Raw genomic sequence first — 16,148 nt, 5'->3', positions numbered from 1 at the left:
CTGCCCAGCCATCTCTATGCCATCTTCTTTTCCCTGTTTTCTTCCCTTGGCTCCCCACTCAGTCTCCCCAGATGCCAGCTTCTCTCTCTTCCTCCCCCCGCTCTCCTCTCCTGGGTCTTCTCTTCCAGCACCGGGGACAGCTCCAGCCCCCGGAACAATGGACCCTACCTTAGGGCTCCTCTATAAATTCTCCATCTTAGTGCCTTGCCCAACTCGTGATTAGGGAGTAAGATGGGGGAAGGGTTATTATCAACAGGACCAGCTGCTCTTCTGGGGGTGGGAAGGGAGTCAGGGAGGAAGGAGATAGGAAGAGGGCGTGGCTCTTGTCTGGATTGTGCGTCCCTCTCCAGGGTAGAGAATTTGTCCTCCACCCCTGAGACTGACATCACTGATGTCAGGGGAAAGGAGGTGGGAGTGGGGAGGGGGGTGTGGAGGGGGGAGGTTTTTGTTGAGGAGAGCGCGGCCGGAGAGCAGAGCTCCGGGACCCAGGTGACCGGGAAAGCAGGCAGCCCCAGCGGCGGGAGCAGCCAGCAGCAGCCCAGGCCCGGGGACCGGGGTGGGGGTGGGAGGGGGGCTGAGGGGAGGACCTGAAGGGAGGCGGCAGGGCCAAAGGGACCCCCGGCGCCCTGCCGCCATCAGAGATCAAGCATCTGGCATCAGGGATCTTCGGACCCAGCAGAAGGATCAGCCACAGGGGAGGTGTCCTCCCAGGGAAGCCAACGAGAGCTCCACCTGCCCCACATCAGGAGAGCCCCCCCCCCAACGCTGCTGGCAACCATACCAGGACCCTAACCCCTCAGCCTGCAACCCAATCACCCTCCTCAGGCCCTTTCCTCCACCTCCAGCTCTAATCTCAACCCCCAGTTCCCAGCGCCCCTGCTACCACCCTAACCCTCCAGGTCTTGGCCACACTGCCCCCCATCCTGGGATATCTGCCAGATCTCTGGGAGGGAGATCGTTTGCTTGGGCTATGCCCCATGGTGGCATGACAGTGCCTGCCTAGACCCCTGACCCCGAGCCCTCAACTCCCTGGGCCTCCTTTGTGTGAAGAGCGGCCCCTCCGCTCAGCACTGTGGTTGAGGCCAAAGGGAAAGCCAGCCCCGGCCACTTGCCTCCTTGCTGGGCAGCTCCCCCTGGCCTTCGGGCCTCTCCCTGCTCCCCTCGGCCCCTTCTCCTGGGCCGCCCCAATGAAGGAACCGGATGCCATCAAGCTGTTTGTGGGGCAGATACCGAGGCATCTGGAGGAAAAGGACCTGAAACCCATCTTCGAACAGTTTGGTCGGATCTTCGAGCTGACTGTCATCAAGGACAAGTACACCGGGCTGCACAAGGGTGAGGGGTCAGGCCAGGCTGGAGAGGCTTCAGGGAGTGGGCTGGGAGGTTGGGAGGCTGGGAGGAGGTGGGGAAGCCAGGCTGGAGGGATGGAGTGGCTGGAGAAGGCTGATCTGGAAGGAAAAGAGTTCATGGGCTGGGGAGTGTGGATGGAGGAGCTAGAAGAGAACTCAGCTAGGGTGACCAGGGGACCCCCAGGTGGAGGACCAAAGAGAGCCTCTCTGGGGGAAGAGTTGTCAAGGTGGCTGCAGAGATGTGGACCCCAAAGTTGAGGGGGATGATGTGGATGAACTCAAGGAAGGATGGAGGAACAAGAGAGCTGGTTTGAGAGATAAGGAGCTGGGCAGGGGTGTGTGTGTGGAGGGGGCAGCACGCACAAGACTGAGAGTCTTAGTAGCCTCAGATACTATTGGGATGGGGGTTGGGACACAGGGTCAGGTGCTCAACCTGGAAAGAGCGGATGTTCGTGGAGTGGGCAGGGCAGCTCCAGAACTAAAGAGGGGGACCTGGGAAACAGTGTAGGACAGAGATTGGTAAAGATCTGGGAAGCGTAGGGACTCGAAAGTTAAGGGAGCTGGGGGTGAAAGAGGATGTGCCTCAGGCCAAAGGGCTGTACAGCTAAGCAGGGTCAGGCCTGGGGTCAGGCCTTGGAAAGCCCCAGACACTGGGAGTCAGAGGGGCCATGCTGCCTCCCCCTCCCCCGGCCCAGGGACTCCAGCTCCCCACTCTTCCCTTTCCTTCTCTAGTCAGCTCTCCACCCTCCACCTGCCTCCCATGGAGCTGGAGAGAGAGGAGGAAATAGAGAAAATGGGAGAGGAGAGGGCTGATGATGACCAAGATGGAGGGAGGTGGAGGCAAAGGAGAAAGGGGAAAGGAGACCAGCTAAGGAAGACAGAAAACCACACTACACGTACTTGTCTGGAGATCACATGCCCCTTCTCCTTCCCCCACACAAAGCCCCAGCTCCCACAGCCCAGGCGTTCTCCCTCTTCCATCACCCCACCATGTAAGCCTCCTGGTCTCGGGGTCTCTGCCCTGTGCTCATCAGCCCAGAGACTCCGGGGACGAATGTGCACCCCCTCTCAGACACCTCCCCACCCCAGCAGGCAGAAGGTGGCAAGAAGGGACAAGCTTCCCAGTCCTCAGTTTCGTGGGGGGTAGGGGGCCTTTTAGGGAGGGGAGACCGGGGACTTACCCCCGACCCGGTCTCTCTGCCCCTGCCCCTCCTCAGGATGTGCCTTCCTGACATACTGTGCCCGCGATTCAGCCCTGAAGGCCCAGAGCGCCCTGCACGAACAGAAGACGCTTCCAGGGGTGAGTCCCGGCCTTTTCAAGGCCAGGGGGCTGAGAAGGGCCTTAGAAGGGGCACCACCTTCCCAAGACACTGAGCGTATTTTCCACCTCCTCTCCTCACCGGGAAGCCCCTACCTCCTGGTAGCACCCCGCCTCCTTACTGAAGATGCACGCATGTCTTCTCACCAAGAGAGAAGGAAAACAGCGATGAGCAGAGTAGATATAATCCTTGCAAAGAGCAGAGGTAGCCCTTTCCCCACTTCCCAACCTGCCCCTGGGGCAGCACTTAGAGGAGGGACTTAGCTGGTTGGGAGGCATGGGGAGAAGACTTTGGACACCAAGTGCAGGGCCGAGTGAGCAGGAGGCACTCAGGCACTCTTTCTGGCTCTGGGGAGGAAATCTGCCTGTGAAACGGGGGAGGGGTGCCTGCGGCCCGAGATGGGCAACTGGTGCCTGCCCGCCTGGCATCTCTGTGCTGACTTCTGAGGTCGAACAGGCTCACCTCGCATCTCCCAGGAAAAGCCGCAGGAACAGTGCCACAGGGCATCAGGGTGGTCAGGGCCTGGTGGGCCTGGGCTGGGAGTAAGCCCTGTGGAGGGGGGCTGCGGGCAGCAGACAAGGGCAGGGGCAGCCATCAGTGTGGAAGATCAGGCCTGACCCCACCAAGTGTGCCCAGGGAGGCAGGGGGTGCCTCTGACGTGGCCTCCCTCCTGCAAGGTCAGAGCTCTTTGTCTTCTTCCCAGGCAGCCTTGCAGCTCATCCCAGGCCTGGGCTGGCACGGACAGGAATAAAGAATCTCAGACTGCCCCCCAGTTACCCATCCTGTGGGGAAAGGATGTGCCATTCCCTTTCTGTATCTATCGGCTTCTGCTGTCTTCCCTGGAAAGTACCTCTTGAGAGCTAACTCCACCCTTCCCTCCAGCCAACATTTGCTAAACACAGTCTGAGTGCTGGAGACACACCTGTCACGTCTTCTCCTTCCCTCGTGTGGGAATGGAGATGGAGCCCGATCCTCTAGCTCTTCCTGGGAGAGAAATAGACAAAACAGATGGGAAGGGCGGCGGGGGAGATCTAGGAAAATTAGAACTGTCTCCACCACTCCCAACTTCACACCCTCCATGGCTCTGTGACCCTCTGTGGCCCTCAACCCTAAATACCACTATAGGAAAGCAGATCTGCTGCCAGCTCCCCACCTTCACCCCACTATCTTATCCAGTCGGGGGCAAGGTAGCCCAGAACAGCCATCACCCACAGAGTTAAGGATCTGTGTATGTGTGAGCAGGCTCGGGCTCTAAGAAGCGTGTGTGTGTGTGTGTGTGTGTGTGTGTGTGTGTGTGTCTGGGCACATGAAGCCCTGTTCCCATCACATGACCTCACAACTCTCCTCTCCCTTTCCTCTGGGGAGGCCCCCCACAAATCAACAGTTTTCATTTCCATTGCCGTTTCTCTGTCTTTTTCTGTTGTCTCCTATCTCTCAGAGCCCCTGCGGAAACCAGAGAGGGACAAGGGAGAAGGTAGAAAGCAGGGGTACTGGAGTGGGGACATGGGTGAGAGAGACGGCGTCGGGTGCACAGGAGTCCCAGGGCCATCTGTGCCAGCTGGGGGCTTCTGCCCTGGCTCTGTCCCCCTCCAGCTGCCTGTGTGGCTCAGGCAGGGCTACGCCCTGGGTGTGGAAAGGCGCTGCCTCTTCTTCCTGAGGTAATAAGGCCCAGGGTGGGAGGCGAGTGAGAAGGGAGCCCCAGTTAATAATTGTCGAGCCTTGCCCCAAGCTCCCAGGTGAGGTTGAGTCCTCCACTTTGGCCCTTGCCCCAGGGGACAGAATCCAGAGGCACCTGACAGAGCCTTGCCTTTAGTAGGAAATGAGGGGTTCTATCCTCCAAGGGGCCCCCCGTGCTGGGGGTTTGGGGGAGATGTCTATAACCAAGCTCTGCCTGACCCTTTGTGCCCCCAGATCTTTTCTCAGCCACCTGCCTTTCTGGCAGCAGTGTTTCCCCTCAGACAGTCATTGAGTGTGAGTGTGTGTGTGTGTGTGTGTGTGTGTGTGTGTGTGTGTGTCCAGTGTGCCAGCTCTTGCACAACTGTGTTGGGAAGTTCCTCCTCCTGTCTAATCTCCATGCCCTCTGACTGCAGGTTCTTTCTTTAATGGGGGCATTTACCCGCTCTCCTTTCTCCCCATCTTTGTCAGCTCAGAATCTGGAAGGTGCCACCATATTTGAGCGATGCTTCAGGCTGCAGAGAGAAAGAATGGGAGCTGGGCCTATGGCCATGGAACCCCATTTCCTTCTCTCTCCCCTAAGAGTTCCCAGGAGAGGCTCTGTCACAGGTCCCTGGATTCTTCCTAGGAGAGGGTGTGACCTCCTGGAGGTGGTGGTGTGAAGGACCCCTGTCTGGCCTGCGCTTCCCCCTCTACTTGGGCCAAAATCCCACTCTGGGGACATGGGTCCTCCCCGTCATCTTGCCTCTGGGCAGGTGGATTCTGGCTCCATGGAGAGGACCTATGTGTGGTCTGGGACACTGGACGCAAGTCTGGAGTCGGGAGTGGCAGGGCACCAGGGCTGTGCCCTCAGGAAAATTAGATCTGTAGGCATGGGGAGCTCTTCTTGGAAATGGGGTCTTAGCTATTGGTGAGAGGGACTTACTTACAAGTGATCATGTTGGTAGGGGCCTCAGGGATACTTGGTAGGAGTATAAATAGCCCCTTCTTCTTTGGGAGGCCCTGGGGAGGGCTTATCACCTGGCGGGTGGTAGCTAGGGAAAAGAGGCGCCCGGCGCCAGGTTGCCCGGTAAACAGGGCCCAGCTGGACTCAGGGGAGGAGGCAGGTAGGTGTGCCCGAGCTGAGCTAACAAAGGCCGAGCTTCCCACAGGAAGGGCCAGGCCAAGAAGGAGAGGCTGGGAACGGGGCACTGGGGGCCACTGAGGGAGGAGTCTGTGAGGGAGTGGGGAGAGCCTTCCGTCAACGTGGTCTGTGCTGTGGTCTGTGCACTTGTGTGTGTTTTTGTGCGAATCCATATCAGCTGTGGATACTTATTGATATGCTATTTTTGTGCCTGGGAGCCTTGCAGGGAGGGAACACCATCCTTTCTCCCTGGATCCCAGGTTCCCCATCCCCAACTAGAGCAACAGGTCCCCAGGGGCCTGTTGGGAAGGGGTTAGTGCCGAGCATAAGAACTCCCCGAAGCTGTGACTCCAATCCTACCTCTCCTGTAGTGGGAGCTGGGGGGCTGGCTGCTGACCTGCCTATAAGAGGACTTCCTGATGGCTTTGACCAGAGTATGGGAGAGAAGGGGAGTGAAGGACCAAGAGTCCTGAGTGTCTGACCCCCACCCCTTGCTACACACACACAAACTCACACACAAACTCACAAACTCACACACAAACTCACACGTGCTCCTGAGGAGATTGAACCTCCGATGGGATAATCCCAGATTGGTGGAGGATAAAGCTGGGGCAGATTGGCCGGAGGATTTGTGTGACTGTTCCCCCTCCACCACCCCCACCCCCACCCCCAGCTGCTCTCAGATCCAGAGATTGGGGGGGAGGGGTGGACAGGGAGGAAGTATTGGTTGAGGCGGGGCCTAGATTTGATCTGGGCTGAAAATACCTCACCTGCAGAGTCCAGCCAGACTGACTGGCATGGCGTGACACCTGGGAACAGGGTGCAGTGTGAGAAGGGTCAGGGGCAACTATGATTTCTGCACTTCTCTGTGTTAAGTGCTGACACACAAGACCTCAAGGCTAGAATACTTAGAGCTGAGGGGAACCTGACTCTAGATCGCCTGATCCAGCCCATTTTACAGATGAGGAAGCTGAGGCCTAGAGGAGAGAAATGACTTGTCCAAGGTCACCCAGCCAGTGAGTGGCAGAGCCAGTCCTCGAAGTCCAGTGCCTTTCCTGAGGGTAACTTTGGCCCCACCCTCAGAATTTGGATGAATGTTTTCTTCTGTTTACTTATTTTTTTGGTCACTAGAACTAGGACTGCCCCACCATCAGATGAATGGGGTGGCCAGGTGTGGCCCCAGGGGTCAAAGCCTTCAACAGCAAAATATTTTCAGATGTGAAATACTGAGTCCTTCCCTCCCTCTCCAGTTCCTAAGATGCTCCCCACACTGGTTAAGGAAATCAACCTGCGGGAGTCATTCCCAAGTCCTCTTACCAGACAGGAACATGGAGTGGGGAACTGTCTGCATTTCCACTGGAGGCTGAACAAAGGGAGATGCTGCAGGAGTAGGGAGAGGGTAGAGCTCAGGAGGACTTCCGGGTACCCGGAGAATCGCGAAAGAGCACAGGACAGCATTTCCTCCTTTAGAGCTGTCTTGGCGGTGAGACATCAAGGATTTGATCTGGAGGAGGAAGGCAGGAGCTTGGACAGTATGGCCCCTGCAGGGCCTGCTCAGCGCCTCCCTCCAGAATCAGGAAGCTCTCCTGGGCCCCTCCCCCACCTCCCAGCCCCCACCAAATCCTCCACCCCCAGCATACCCTGTTCCCACCCCGCCTCCCCACTCCTTCTCCGGGTGTGTGGAGCAGCAGAAGTGATGACGTCACCATGGTCGCCTGGGCGACGGGGACGGATAAATCAGGCTGAGTGGGCGGTTGCCATGGCGCGCATTCTCCCGTTGCCACGGAGACTGGGCATCTGCTCCCTTTGTGCTGCCCGAGTGCCTTCCCCCTGGGGTCAAGGGGTGTAGGGGGGCAGAAGGAGAGGCAAACACACCTCTAGGGGTCAGAAGGAAGTCGGGGCATCTGTGGGGTCTCCATCAGTCTAGAGTCTTCCTTGGGGCTGCTTGAGGGGGTGGCCTCTGTTGCTCCTACTTTGTAGAACTGAGGCAGCTTTTGCTGAACAGCCCTTAGTTGGGCTCTAACTCAGGACCCGGCTCCTATGGGCAGTCCCACTCTCCCCCTAAGGAGGGCAGCACCTCTCCCCGGCCAAATCATCTGGGGCCCTACCTGAGCTTAGAGTCGTGCCCCAGGAGCATCCTCCTCTACATTCTCTCCTTCCACTACCTCTAATCCCCTCAGGTCCAATCCTAAACAAGATTAAGCCCCATCCCTCCCTTCCCATCAGCACTTCAGAGGGCTGGGCCTGGGGCTTACTCCCTCTAGCCTCTCCACAGGTCCTGGCCTGGGAAGGGCTCCTGGGGTGGTCAGAGGAGGTTCCCAGCAGTTGCTTTCTCTTCTTTCCTTTAGATGAACAGGCCGATCCAGGTCAAGCCAGCCGACAGCGAGAGCCGAGGAGGTAGGTTCTGTACCTTGGGACTCAATACTTTCCCCTCAATCCGCAGGCCTAAGACTTGGAGTAGCTGAGGGGCAGGCTTTCTGAGGAAGAAAGTCTGAGAATTCTGAAGGGTTCCCAGTCAAGATGGGCATAGGAGTCAGGGTGGCCAGAGGGGATGTGATCCAGCCCATTGCAGAGACGGCAAGACTGAGGCCCAGAGTGGAGTGCAAGTCAGTCCTTCAGAACTGGTATGCACAGTCTATGTATCTGCAGCCCATCCCCCAACCATCCCTTCTTTCATGCCCTAGAGCCATCGGTCAGGGGTGAGGGGAGTTCCAGGCAAGAGCTGAAGGCAAAGGGGAGGGGTCTCTCTGCCCGTTCCAAGCTGGAGCAGGGCTGGGAAAGCAGCCTGGAGGCCCTGAACCTGCCCCTCCTCCTGTGCCCTACCCGCCAGAAGACCGGAAGCTCTTTGTGGGGATGCTAGGGAAGCAGCAGACAGATGAGGACGTCCGGAAGATGTTCGAGCCTTTCGGGACCATAGACGAGTGCACTGTGCTCCGGGGCCCAGACGGCACCAGCAAAGGTAGCCCACCGATACCCCTTCCCCGCCGGGCACTCCGCCTTCCTGCCCCTCCCCCACTGGTTCCGTGGGCAATGGGGACTGTCGGGGCCCTCAAGGGTGGGCACTCACCCCTTCCTCCTCCCTCTTGAACTCTCCAGGCTGCGCCTTCGTGAAGTTCCAGACTCACGCCGAGGCCCAGGCAGCCATCAACACCCTTCACAGCAGCCGGACCCTGCCGGTGAGTCCCGTTGCCCCAGCCTTCAGGCCTCTTCCAGCCTGGCTGGGCCCACGCCAGACCCTGGCTCAGAGGGCGCAGTCCGTTTTGGATCGGGTCTTTACTATCCAGAATGGACTGCCTATCATTGAATGACTATTATTCAAAAAGAATTTTCTGGCAGAAGAATCAAACCTCTTAGGGACAGCTTCCCCTTTCCAATAACATCTCCCAGCCCCTCCTCTCCTGCCTCCTCCAGCCCTCAGCCCTGGTCACCTCTCACCTCTTCTCCCTCCTTCCCATATCGCATCCCCCCCCCCCCCCAGCCTCCCCGCCTCACTGGCTGGGCATCGGGACACTTGCTTAGAGGCCCCACGTGCCCTCTGCACATTCATCCTGCTGCCCCACACATTAGCAGTGGGTCAGCTGACTGATCTCGCAGAGGGCTCCCCCAGCAGAACAAACCTCTCAAAAGGAACTAGCTAGCTCCCAAGGAGGTGAGCTTCCTATAACTCGAGGTTCTCCAGCAGAGGCTGGGCAAGCACTTAGCAGGGACCTGGGCGAGAGGACGCAGCATCAGATAGAGAACTGCGTTCCAGACCCTAGGATTCCACAACAGTCCTTGCAAATGTTCCAGGCTGGTTTTTATTTGGCATAGGCTGGTATGAAACTTTAAGGCTGCATCCCTGAGCACACCGTGAGGACTGGGATGTGGCAGCATGGGGTGAGGTAAGGGGGTGGGGTAGCTACCAGGCAAGACGAGCTTGAGGTTAAACGTCTGCTGTGGCTTGATCCACCCTGGGGAGGATTTCCGGCTCAGAATCTTCATGGAGAAGCCAGGACTGCCCTTTGCATTCTGGGAGCACTTTCCCTTTCCCAGCACATTCCTCTACGTTTTTTAGTCTTTTGTACAGTCTGGCACAGGGGGAGGGTGGGATGAAAGTCTCCCCGCTTTGACATAGGCACAATGATGGCTGCCCTCCCAAAGAGGCCAAGCCATGCGTGGTGGAACTGAGGCCAGGTCGTGAGGGCTCTGGGGAAGAGAGACCCCAACTCTGTCCCTCTGACCACATGGGGGGCCGGTGCCCAGGGTGCCTCGTCCAGCCTGGTGGTGAAGTTTGCTGACACGGAGAAGGAGCGAGGTCTCCGCCGAATGCAGCAGGTGGCCACCCAGCTGGGCATGTTCAGCCCCATCGCCCTCCAGTTCGGAGCCTACAGCGCCTACACCCAGGCCGTGAGTACTGCCCTCACGCCCCCCAACCCCTCCTCCCCGTGCTGGGCTGGGCCCATCCCCGCGCTCTCCAGCGTCCTGCCCCCCCGCCCCCACCACCAATGCCCAGGGCCAGGGTTGGGAGGGGAGCCAGGCCAGGGTGCAGGGGGGCTGGCCCCACTCTCCTCTCTTCCCCTGTCCCCAGCTGATGCAGCAGCAGGCAGCCCTGGTAGCGGCTCACAGTGCCTACCTCAGCCCCATGGCCACCATGGCTGCCGTGCAGATGCAGCACATGGCCGCCATCAATGCCAATGGCCTCATCGCCACCCCCATCACCCCATCCTCAGGTAAGGTCCAGGCAGGGCTGGGCTGGGTGTGAGTGGGGCAGGTCAGGGGAGCTACCGCGTGGTGGGGGAGGGGAGGGGGGCACAGGGCATCACTCAGGGAAGCCATGGCGGCTGGGAGGGGTTCAGGGGTCAGAGAGTAGCCTGCTTCCTCTCCTCTGCCCTCAGACTTGTTGACTGCTTCTCTGCACTTGTGTGTACGTGTGCGTCTGCTTCTCTGTTCTGTCTCTGCCGCTTTCTCTTCCCCAGGAACCAGCACCCCTCCTGCCATCGCTGCCACGCCCGTCTCTGCAATCCCTGCTGCCCTGGGCGTCAACGGCTACAGCCCGGTGCCCACCCAGCCCACTGGGCAGCCTGCCCCTGATGCTCTGTATCCCAACGGGGTTCACCCCTACCCAGGTGGGGTTCTCTGCCTACCCACCCCTCTCCCCAGCAACCGCCCCAGCTATTGCTCTCACTGCCGGCAGGCATGACACACCTTCCCTCTCCAGGCTGTGGGGTGATAACGGCACTTTCTCCTGCTCTGTCACCCTGGGCAGGGATGTTCCTTCCTGGTCTCAGCCAGGGAAGCTGAGGCACAGAGAGGCGAAGTGAGTTCGTCCAGGGTTGCACAGCCAGTCACAGACTCAAGTCTTGCTAACGCCAGGCTCTCCCCTCTCCCTACGGCTCTGTGCATTTCCACCCTCTCATTTCACATCCCATGCTCTCCCATGAGGCTCTCCTCCCCACCTGCCTGGCCTCTGCTCCAAGAGGCACTGGTGGGGCTCCCAGCAGCATCCCAGCCCCACCCTCACGGTCAGTGCTGCTCTCCCCAGCCCAGAGCCCCGCGGCCCCCGTGGACCCCCTGCAGCAGGCCTACGCGGGGATGCAGCACTATACAGGTGAGGAGCCCCAGCGCAGGCCCCGGCCTGGGTGGAAGGGTTGGTAAGAGCAAAAGAGGCCCAGAAGTTGGGCCTGGGCTTTGTGCTGTCTGCCAGCCACCCCGTCAGACTTCCCAGCAGGCCATACCTGTGAGGACACGCCTTTACGGGCACGGTCTGGGGCAGCTCCCCCTATGACACCTCTCAGCCCTGTCCACTCCATTGGCCTGGGCGAGGGAGAGGGGGACTGGGGTGGCTGGGAGGGCCAAGTGGGGCAGGGGCCTCTCAGGAACCCCATTAGCTCTCTCTGTCCTCCCCCCGCAGCAGCCTACCCGGCAGCCTACAGCCTGGTGGCGCCCGCGTTCCCACAGCCTCCTGCCCTGGTGGCCCAGCAGCCTCCGCCTCCCCCCCAGCAGCAGCAGCAGCAGCAGCAGCAGCAGCAGCAGCAGCAACGGGAAGGTGCGGCCCGGGCGGGGAGTCCCAGCCAAGAGCCTTCAGGGCTGGGGTGCCCTTGCCGTGGGCTCCAAGGCCAGCTCTGGCCCCATGTGTGGGGATGAAACTGGGGGGAGCGGGGCAGGTGAGGTGGCTGGCGCCCTGGCCCACATGTTGGGGGCTGCCTTCCCCAGCCCCCTGCACCTTGGGTCTGTCTCCCAGTCCCTGAGCTCTTCCTTCCGTCTCCGCTGCCACCCAGGCCCTGATGGCTGCAACATCTTCATCTACCACCTGCCCCAGGAGTTCACTGACTCAGAGATCCTCCAGATGTTTGTCCCCTTTGGCCACGTCATCTCAGCCAAAGTCTTTGTTGACCGGGCCACCAATCAGAGCAAGTGTTTTGGTAAGAATATGATGATCTAAAAGATAAAATACAGCACATTTTGGCCAAACTCCAGATGAGGTCAAGATCTGATGCATTTGCAGGCACTTATGGTTGCAATGGACCCAGTAGTTGAAATCCAGATTGTCCAAGAGTCTGAAAGGACCAGTTTTTACACTCCTGACATCCCATACCAGCTGCTGCCCAGGCCCATCTCTTCCTCCAGAAAACCACATCTTTTCTCCTTAAGAACTGGTCAGATCCATGCTCTGTGAGGATTGGAAGAGGCTCGGGAACTGGGGAAGTTCAGTTGTCAAAAGGAAGGCTTAGGGAGCAGGGTTTAGCTGCCTTCACTCTTTGAAAGGCTGCTTCAGGGGAGAAAGGGGACGTGCTTGTCCTCTGGGCTTCAGAAGTCATTTAGGGTCCAGAGTGGAGGTTTCAAAAGGCAGGTTCTGAGCTACCCAGGCCAAGGAAGGGGCTGCCGCCGCTCAAAGAATGCTGAAAGGAATGTCCCAGGGTGTGTGAGAGGCTGGACTGGACTCATTCACTCAGCCTGTCAACCAACAACTACTTACCGAAAGCCTCCTGTGTGCTGGGCAGTTTTCTGGGCATTTGGGAGACCTGGAGGAAGTAGGGTAGTGACGGGAAAGCAAAGAGCAGGCCTCGGCCTAAGCACAGGACAGTGGGGCAGGGCGGGGGTGCCGGGGGGGTTGGTGCTGGGCCAGGCCTTATGCCCCTCTCACCTCAGGCTTTGTGAGTTTCGACAATCCGGCCAGTGCCCAGGCTGCCATCCAGGCCATGAACGGTTTCCAGATTGGCATGAAGCGCCTCAAAGTCCAGCTAAAGCGGCCTAAGGATGCCAACCGGCCCTACTGAGGGCCGCAGGTGGGTCCCGCTCCCGTCCTGTGACCTCTCCAGCCCCTTCACATGGCAGCCAGGGCCCTCACTTGGACTGCCCCGACCCCCTTTCCCACCACCCTCAGGGATGCCCACCCCTGACTCTGGGCACTTGAGGCAGGGATCTGGAGCAGCTTCCTCAGCTGTTTTTCAATCACCCAAGTCTCTCTCTCTTTCACTTTCTCTCTCTCACTCTCTCACACACACTCACACTGTGACCCCAGAGAGAGCCAGGTCTGTATATGTCTGTGTCCACTCCCTAGAACCTCCCCAATATCTGGTCTCGTTTGTCTGGTCAGTGTCCATGTGTCTTGTGTGTCTCTTTTTCTGGTTTTCCTTTAGGTTGGAATAGAATTAGGGGAGTAGGGTGTGGGGAATAGGGGGCTGGTTTAAGGTACTGGAGGGTCCTAGAATCACTGGCTTCTAGAGTATCTGTTGTCCTGAGAAGTGGGGACATCAGGTCCCGGTGCCCTGGACCCCAGGTGATTTCCCTCATGTGGCACTAGACTCACGGGACAGGGGAGAGTACACAGAACAGACTGGGGGGAGTCCGAGTGTCAGGGCTCTGGGGAGCAGCTTTGGTTCAGGTGGAGGCAGCTGGAATGCTGGACTGCCTGTGAATTTCACTTAACAGGTCCCCTCCTCCCCACTGCCCGCCAGCCGCCAACCTCATGGCCACAGAGCTATGAGCTTTCATTACTTTTGTGTTGTTTAATCTCCTTTGGACCAAACCCCTGAAAAAAAAACAACCCAAGAACAATACCCACATTTTCTGTTTTTCCCCCTTTCCCCCCAATCCTGGCTGCTTAACTCCTCCCACCCTGGGGGCCCCCCAGCCCAGGGCCCGTGTCCATTGTCGGCCGAAGCCCCCATCCCCGGACCCCTGCTCCGGGCCCCTGTAAGTTGCATGGAACGAGCGTGTTGTCTTTGGAGCCGATTGTTTGTTATTTGGGGAGGGGGCCGCGGAGGGAAGCGCCCCCCAGCCCAGAGTCAGGGCCGGGGGCAGCTCGCGGGATGTGCTTGGTCAACAGTGGTTGGTGACTGTGGTCTGTGTTCCGTGCATTTCTCTCTCGCTTTCTTTGTTCCTTTCCAAAAAGGAATGAGAGCGCCCCCTAGGGGCTGGGGGGTCTCGCTCGCCCCCACGAGACTCCAGCCCTAAGTCCAGCCCTGGTTCCACCCTGGCCTGCTCTGCCGCCCTTTTGCGGATGCCCCCTTGCTCTTTTTCCAGGTGTCTGTCCCGACACTGCACCCTCCTCCTTTCTCTGAGTCACCTCTGCCTGCCTGTTTGTTGTCTCATTTCTTTGCCCCTCCTCCTCTAGTCCCTGTCTCCGTGATCTTCCATGTTCCTTCCCTCACGGGCTGTTTGAGTATTTCCTTCCTAATATCCTTTGGTTTCTTGTGTCATTCGCCCCTCCCTCCCGTCTCCTCCATCCCTGCCCCTTGTCGAATGGCTGGGGGGCCGGATGGTTCAGTTTGGACCGAGGCCTTTCTGATGACCTGCCTTCCTCAGCCGCCCTAGCTCCCTCTCCCCACCCAGGGCCTGGGACCTGCCTCAGCTGCCGTCTTCTCCACAGCTTCACCCACGTTTCCTTCCTTCACAGGCCTGGAGACACCAGAGGAAGGGGCGCCTCACCCCCTCGCCCCACGACTGGCCCCAGCCCTCTCTGCACATCCGCCCTGGGCCTTGATTGGGCTCTGGGGCAAACGCTGCTTCATGGCCCTGGGGGCACAGGACACCGGCCCACTCCCACCACCCCGCCTCCCCGAAGGGCCTGTTTCCTCCCAGGTGCCCTTTTGGCCTTTGTGAGGGAGCAAGGAACAGGCTCGAAGGCTCTGGGGTATCTGCCTTCTGCTGGGGCTCCTGTGACGGGCCTTCTGCGCCCAGCCTTCGCACTTGCCTCCCCCAGCAGCGGGCCTCTTCTACCTGTGCGGCCCGGGAGAGCAGCAGGGGCCTCCCACATGCTCCCTGCCCACCCTCGCCCCAGCCTCGCCCCCATATTCGGGGTTTCTCAGAAGCTGGTTGTCACACTCCCTGTGGCCACCCTCAGCTCGAGGTAGGATATCCCTGAACCCTGGGCTCCCAGCCCTAAAACTCACTGCCTCCCCCAAGGGCCCCCTCCAAGGAGAACGTGGAGGAGCCCTGAGGGCTGCCTCTCCGCCAGTCAGCCACAGAGACCCTCCTCCTTTCACGAGGAAAAGACCTCCCCCAAACCCCTAAAAATGTTTACAGTCTCTGCTGGCCCCTCCGTGTAAATAGCACTACCACCCGTGCGTTATCCAGCCCGGCCCAGCCCGGACGCTGCCATTTCTCTTTCTGGGGGTTTAGACAATGTTTCCCTTGGATTTTCTCTCTCTCTTGAGTTCTCCCTTTGCTTTGGGGGGTAATTGGGTATTTGGGAGGAGGGGTGTGGGGCGGGCTAAAGGGGTTTATTACCTGATCATTTTCTCTAGAAAGAGGTTTTAGGGAAGAGAAATGGGGTGGGGGTGGGAGTGGTCCGGGGAGAGTGGGGAGTCCGTTTCAGACACTTCTCTATGCTTAACTTATTTATTTATTGCATTTTACTTTTAAAGAGTTGGTCTTTTCTGTCTAAATAAAGAAAAAGTTTAAAAGCATCAAATAAGTGTCTTGGGAGGTTGAAGGTAGGGGATGGTGCACATCGGGGACGGGGTGGGAGGGACGTGAGGAGAGTGAGGTTTGGGAGAGAAAACTCTATCAGGAAGGCCCAGCCCTTGCCTTTGAACAGTGTCCAGGCACTGATCACGGCTTCATGATCCTATTCTTCTGCCCTTCTTTTGGGCTTAATTCTGGAATGCTCTGTAGAGCTGGACACAGAGGGAAGAAAGCAGGTCAGCAGGCCTCTCTCCCGCATCCAGCCCTGTCCTTCTGAAGGCTGAGGACGTGCAGCCTCACACTCCAGACCTCCACTTCTCCCTTGTTCGTGTGAGGGAGCTGTCCCAGCACCCGGCCAGTGGGGCTACTGGGAGCTGACTATACCACCACCGTTTATGAAGCAGCTGCTCTGCACGTGATTCTGTTCTAGGCCCGTAATGTGCATTTTGTCATTTAACCTCCCAACAGCCCTATAAGGCAGGATAGAATTTTACAGACAGGGAAACGGAGGATTTGAGGTTAGTTAACTTACCCAGTGTCACAGAGCGACTAAGGGATGGCCGCAGGAATAGAACCCAGGCCCCAAAGCCCATGAGGTGCTTGTCTCATAGCTTCAACTACCTGTTCTGTGACCTGAGGCAAAGATCCCAAGGATTATCTAGCAGGCTGGAGCAGTGAAGGTGGATGCATTAGCCCTAAGGTCCCTGCAGTTTCTAGATTCCTCTCTGTGAATTGCTTTCGGGCTGGGCTTCACACAGGTATCGTCTTTAACTTCACAACATATGGGCCATTTGCTTC

General features: G+C 58.6%; 1 protein-coding gene across 21 annotated transcripts; it reads left to right on the top strand.

The window, feature by feature from the left end:
* The first annotated feature begins 876 nt into the window (after positions 1-876).
* On the top strand, positions 877-15,357 carry CELF3 (CUGBP Elav-like family member 3). Of its 21 annotated transcripts, none has more exons than XM_065891149.1 (14): positions 1,188-1,332; positions 2,564-2,646; positions 7,811-7,859; positions 8,293-8,421; positions 8,559-8,638; positions 9,705-9,845; positions 10,030-10,171; positions 10,418-10,567; positions 10,984-11,049; positions 11,292-11,297; positions 11,353-11,414; positions 11,469-11,487; positions 11,720-11,803; positions 12,591-12,718. In XM_065891149.1, exons 1-14 carry the CDS (start codon positions 1,188-1,190, stop codon positions 12,716-12,718), a joined length of 1,284 nt encoding a protein of 427 aa, XP_065747221.1. The 21 variants fall into 21 exon arrangements, with proteins under 21 accessions (XP_065747173.1, XP_065747221.1, XP_065747190.1 ...); XM_065891118.1 differs by having other exon boundaries at positions 9,705-9,848; positions 11,720-11,863; XM_065891075.1 differs by having other exon boundaries at positions 1,191-1,332; positions 8,296-8,421; positions 9,705-9,848.
* The last annotated feature ends 791 nt before the right edge of the window (positions 15,358-16,148 follow it).

The sequence above is a fragment of the Phocoena phocoena genome, chromosome 1 (assembly GCF_963924675.1).
Source record: "Phocoena phocoena chromosome 1, mPhoPho1.1, whole genome shotgun sequence".
In the NCBI taxonomy this organism is placed as follows: domain Eukaryota; kingdom Metazoa; phylum Chordata; class Mammalia; order Artiodactyla; family Phocoenidae; genus Phocoena; species Phocoena phocoena.
The sequence above is the reverse complement of the archived record's forward strand: the minus strand, read 5'-3'. Positions and strand labels throughout refer to the sequence as shown.